The following is a 6000-nucleotide window of genomic DNA, read 5'->3' as shown; positions in this document are numbered from 1 at the left end:
ACCAACCCGCACATTCCTCCCATCAAGTTAATGGTGGCGCCCATCCACCTACTAAGCCCGTTTCCAATTGAAGCAATCTCCAACTCTCCACCACCACCCAATTCTCCACCTTCCCATTCCTCTCTACAGAAGTTATTAACTAGTTGACCACTGACTAATCCTTCTGTTAAGGAGAATTTCAGCCTCACTGTAAGGATTCGTAACACTAACAGGGGAAGACTGGAGACTAGCTGGTAAAACTTTCCTGAAGGGTAGAAATATCATAAGGGGATGGCGTCCACACCATCAGTTCCCTTCACTCCTCGCTCCCAGCTCCCTATTAAGGATCGGTAACTTTAGAAATAAACCATAAATGCTGTGGCAATTAGGTTTCTTCCTGGGAGTTCCTTGGGCATTCAGGAGTAACGTGTGTGTGTGTGTGTGTGTGTGTGTGTGTGTGTGTAAGGGAAAAGGGTCGCAGTTTCCTCCTGGGAGTTCCTTGGGCATTCAGGAGTAACTCGTGTGTGGGGGTGTGTGTGTGTGTGTGTGTGTGTGTGTGTGTGTGTGTGTGTGTGTGTGTATGTAAGGGAACCCAGGAGTAACTCGTGTGTGTGTGTGTGTGTGTGTGTGTGTGTGTGTTTGTGTGGAAGGGAAAGGGTCGCAGGTTCCTACAGCCCCGGAGTCTGTTCCTTTGGCACCTGATTGCAGGTGGCCGCGTCCCGGGGCGGCGCGCGGGGAAGCACGGCGCCGGGGCTGCAGTGTAACACGGGGGGTGTGACTGCGAGCCCCCCGCGCGCACCCGCACCCACCCTCGCACCCCGCACCGCCCGCGCAGCGTAACTGGCCGCCGCCGCCGCCGCAGACCGGGCTCGGGAGAGCACCGCGTGCGGAGCCGGAGAGGCGGGCGGGCTGCTGCCTGGCGTCGGCCGCGCGGTCCTCCCTCCTCCGCTCTCTCCGCCTCTCCCCTGGCGGCCGCGCAGCCGGGAACCTGGGAAGCCGCGGCGCCGAGCCCGCAGCCCGGGCGCGGGGACCAGCACAGAGGCGCGGGCGGCGGGAGCGCTGAGACCACAGTCCCCGCCGAGAGGCGGAGTGGAGCCCGGCCTGAGCTGGCAGAGCCGAGCGTGTGAGTGTTTGCGCGTGAAAGCGAGGGCTGCAAGGTGCTCGGCACTGACACCGCCGGCCCCGGCCCAGGTCGCCGCAGCCCCGGAGCCTCCCGTCTGCGCCCCAAGGCACGCGCGAAGCAGCCATGAACACCAACGAAGCCAAGGAGTATCTGGCCCGGAGAGAAATCCCTCAGCTTTTCGAGGTAGGGGGCTAGGTCTGGCAGAGGCCGACGGGGAGATCGGGGCAGGGCATCCCCGAGGTTCTGGGTACGGAAGCCGCGCCCCGTCCCACCTTGACGACGAGGGGCAAGTGAGGGCGCTTGCAGAAGCTTGCTCGCCCGCTTGCCCCGGGGTAGCTGCCTTTCTGGCGGATTACCGGGTCCTTGGATGGCTCGGCTCTTGTCGGGTGGCTGGGCTCAGAAGCCCCCATCTCGAAAATCAAGTTTCAGTCTTCAAACTGGTTCTGAAAGCAGGCTGCCCCCCGCGCATCCCTCCGATGCGGACTCCCAGGGTGGGCTTGCTGGCAGCGGCCGGCCGCGCACTCCGGGGGCGAGGATCAGGCCAGGTGGGTACCCTGGCACCTAGCAGCGAGCAAGGACTCTGAACCGAGGGGTCCAGAGCCCCAGTCCCTCCGCGCGCCGAGGGTCGGGACCCCAGCGTTGACTGGGAAGTGAGGATGAAAGGGGCCCGGACAAGGGATAGCTTGGAGGAGATCAGGGATGAAGATGCAAAAAAACAAATCCAAACCCATCAGAGGCAGCGCTACTCCCGGGTGGCAGTCACCCAGCGCTGCTCTGCGCTTTCGGTGAATGAACTGCCGAGCACGTTTTCCCGGCGTCTTGGAAGAGATGGTTCTTCCTCACCTCCCCAGCCCATAGCTTTCGCCCGCCTTAACCAACCCACCTAGAGAAAGCCAGTCGGAGAGGGAGTGGCGAGGCGGGCGTGACTCCTGTTGCTCTGTCTTCTTCCCACCGCATCACAGCATCATCTGCACCAGGGACCCCGGGGGATGGGGACACTTTGAGAATGTAGCAGAGGAGGCTGGAGGATGAACTAGAACCTAGGTTAGTTCTAAATGACAGCCAACCTCGCGAGTTGTTTTGCTTCCTTTCCTTCTCTCTGTATTTGAATTTTATAGCATTCCTTAATCCTGTGTTTTTACTTAGGTTAAGGGAAAAAATGGAAGCAAGCCAGGCTTCATAGAGCGAGTCCTGAAACCGGGTCCCCCATTTCTGAAAGATGATAGACTATAGACTAATATAGTAAACTAGAAGTCATGCATTGCTCTTTCTCCTATTTGAGGGGGGTTGTTCTGCTAAAAGGAATTTTATAACACTACTTGGAAAAATAATTTTGCCTCTGTTTTCCCAAATTGTCTTTAAAAGGACCTCCGTGATTACAGATCTTCTTTTTTAACTCACCTCTTAAGCCACCGATTTCAGGTCTATCTGAAAACAAGATATCCAGGTAAATCACCCACTGAGCTCAAGCCTAGTACGTGAAATTCAAGTCTAGCAAATGTGTCACTAATATTTGAAAATAATCAGGAGATGTTGCATAAGGACAGGTCTTGAGGATTTGTAGGATTCTTGTTAAGAATTTTTCTTTGTTTCTATTTTCAAAAAGTAAACATGGAGATGAAGAACTGAAGGGTTTTATCTATAAATACTACTACTGAGATCAGTGTCATTCCTAAAAGTGTAATTAGAAGCATCTGCAGGAGGGTCACCTGATTGCAAGTGCCACTTAAATAGTACTCCTATTTTCTTTATAAATGTGGGTACTGTTTTTTTCCCTTGGTAACCATAGAGAATTTTGATCGTTTGTGCATGAAACTGTTTATACAAATAAGTGATGGCAGGTGCTTTTGTTCAGGTGCTATGCCTTTCCTTGGCTTTTCTGCATACGAATGGGAGGTTACAAAATAGTACATACCCAGAAAAGGAAGTCAACTTGCTTAGGTGAAATACAGAACTATAGAATACTTAAATGCGATCCCAGGCAATGCAAAGATGGAAGGAGACTGTTGGTGACCTCCAAAGGCTCCATCCTTCCTGTAAGAAGAATCTGTGCTGAGCATAGCACAAGAGAGAAGTAAAACTTGGCAGTTCTCCATGTGATGAATGTAGATAGCAAAACCAAATGCTTTAAGTTTCCAAACTGAATTTTATCCCTCAAAACCGCAATATGGGTACCTGCATAAAGTTTCTAGGTATATAAAGTTTCAATTAAATATCTATCAAACCCAAAACATTGGACACAATTGTAGATACCAGACACCGTCGTAGACCAAGTGAATGATTATTGAATCTGCATATTGTCAAGCAACAATCTGTATCTTACTGACATTTCAGATTTCTTTCTGACATGAGACATCACATGGGCTAAAAGGATAGGTTCAAGTTTGGGATGTGCTTCCATTTCTAGATTAAATGTTTAAGGCAAAAATCACTTTTCCCTCATTTTGTTATGAAATCTTAACTCTAGTTAACTTTATGGTGTGTATATTGATCTTGTGTCATTGTACCTTAGAGCAGAGATTTGGCAATTCATTTGAATACTGGGGAAAGTCAAAATAGATTACTCAAGTTCTCAGAGGGTTAACTCAAATAGACTGAGTAAAACAATATCTGCTGGTTGTTTTGGATCCCTAATGGTGACTATTAGAAGAAAAGATTTAAATTATCTATGAAGGAGTGAACCTCATCCTTACTTCTGATATCTGTACCCCTTGTGGAATCAGATTTGGTTAGGGTGGAAACATATATTTTCCAGCAAAATATTCTTCATTGAGTATGTTTACTCATTTTAGGCAATAAAAGGGATAAAAACTCAATGTTTGCTTAAAACTTGACATTAAAAAAATTAGGATCATGGCATCTGATCCCATTACTTCGTGGCTGATAGATGAGGAAACAATGGAAACAGTGACAGACTTTATCTTTTTGGGCTCCAGAATCACTGCAGATAGTGACTGTAGCCATGAAATTAAAAGACACTTGCTCCTTGGAAGAAAAGCTATGACCAACCTAGACAGCATATTAAAAAGCAGAGACATTACTTTGCTGACAAAGGTCCATCTAGTCAAACCTATGATTTTTCCAGTAGTCATTTATGGATGAGAGTTAGACTATAAAAAAAGCTGGACACCAAAGAATTGATGCTTTTGAACTGTGGTGTTGAAGGAGACTCTTGAGAATCCCTTGGACTACAAGGAGATAAAACCAGTCAATCCTAAAGGAAATCAGTCCTGAATATTCATTGGAAGGACTGATACTGAAACAGAAACTCCAACTTGGCCACCTGATGTGAAAAACTGACACATTGGCAAAGACCCTGATGCTGGGCAAGGTTGAGGGCGGGAGGAGAAGGAGATGACAGAAGATAAGATGGTTGGATGACATCACTGACTCAATGGCCATGAGTTTGAGTAAGCTCCAGGAGTTGGTGATGGACAGTGGGGCCTGCCTTGTTGCAGTCCATGGGGTCTCAAAGAGTCGGACACGACTGAGTGACTGGACTGAACTGAGGGATAAAAAAATTAAAGGTCTGATCTCAGCTGGTAAAGAATCTGCCCACAATGCAGGAGACCTGGGTTTGATCCCTGGGTTGTGAAGATCCCCTGGAGAAGGGAAAGGCTACCCACTCCAGTATTCTGGCCTGGAGAATTCCTTGGACTGTATAGTCGATGGGGTCGCAAAGAGTTGGACATGACTGAGTGACTTTCACTTTCACTTTCAATCTTGAATAACTCAAATTTTAGTTGGATTACCTATGGGACACAGATTTTCTGGCACTTTCTTTTTATCCCATATATGTTTTTGCAAGATGTAAAGAGAGGAATATAGGAAATCAAAACTATTGAGTTGGAATCCTAGGCCTACGAGTTTCTAGCTGAGTAACCTAGGTCAACTCACTAACATCTCTGAACCCTGATTTCCTAGTCTATGAATGGGGATAGTAATGCCACATAGGAATGAAAGTGCATTAAGTAAGCTTAAGCACATAGATACACAGTAAGATGTAGAGTAAGCCCTGTCACGGAGTGAGCTATGTTAATGCAGCAGGAATGTGAGGAGTTAAATGCAATGTGTGTGTGTGTGTGTGTGTGTGTGTGTGTGTGTCTTTAGCACAGACCTTGACATATAAACTGGATGTGAATGCCTAGGTTAGTTTTTTCCACTCACTCTGCCATTGAACCCCTCAAATTGAACATTCTAACCCATCTTATTTAGGATTTCAAAGGACTAATGCACCTGGTAGAAACTGCCTACCATTTTGAGCAACTTGCACAAGAATAATTTGAAATTAAAATGCTGTATATAGAAAAGCTGTTAACCTTTCAAAGAGTGTACATTTTTTTAATTAATAACAGTGATAATAATCCTCAATGCTTTTCCATAAAATACTCCAAATGAAAACATTTTTCACATCAGTTCAGTTCCCAGGAATGAACATTTCCTAATTTGTAGCATTTATAGAAATTGATACTTGTGACATATCAGACACCAGGCTTTGTTCTGTAATTTCAATTACATATTGAAATATACACATTGTAGTGATTTATTATATATCAAACAGATTTTTTGGAGTCAGTCTTTATGTTTTGAGTGAATTTTTTTTCTGATTAGGAAACAGTCCAGGATGTACCTGCCATGTGCAAGGCAAAGTGTCAGAGGCTGGATATTGAGAAATAAATAAGACCCACACTGCATTGTTGAAGATTTTATAGGTTAGAAGAGAAAACCAAAACATAAACTGATGGTTTTAGTATGAATGACACACAGATTTTTTTCTGGGCACAATGAACACCAGTCTGCAAGCCAACCCAAGGGCTCAGTGGGGCCTTTCTGATGATGATTATGATGGTGATTAAAACCATCAACATTTATTATTTACTGTGTTTCAGGTGTTTCAA

The 6000-nt window shown here is 46.4% G+C and overlaps 1 protein-coding gene across 2 annotated transcripts in view; it reads left to right on the top strand.

The window, feature by feature from the left end:
* Positions 1-953: 953 nt before the first annotated feature.
* AK5 (adenylate kinase 5) overlaps positions 954-6000 on the top strand; it is a 258098-nt gene continuing 253051 nt past the window's right edge. For both annotated transcript variants that reach the window (XM_065910763.1, XM_065910756.1), the window contains exon 1: positions 954-1285. In XM_065910763.1, coding sequence (XP_065766835.1) covers positions 1226-1285 — 60 coding nt within the window. In that variant the 5' untranslated portion in view covers positions 954-1225. The remainder of the gene's footprint in view (positions 1286-6000) is intronic.

Source organism: Muntiacus reevesi, chromosome 1, assembly GCF_963930625.1.
Source record: "Muntiacus reevesi chromosome 1, mMunRee1.1, whole genome shotgun sequence".
Taxonomy (NCBI): Eukaryota; Metazoa; Chordata; class Mammalia; order Artiodactyla; family Cervidae; genus Muntiacus; species Muntiacus reevesi.
Note: the sequence above shows the minus strand (reverse complement) of the source record. Positions and strands in the feature narration are given on the sequence as shown.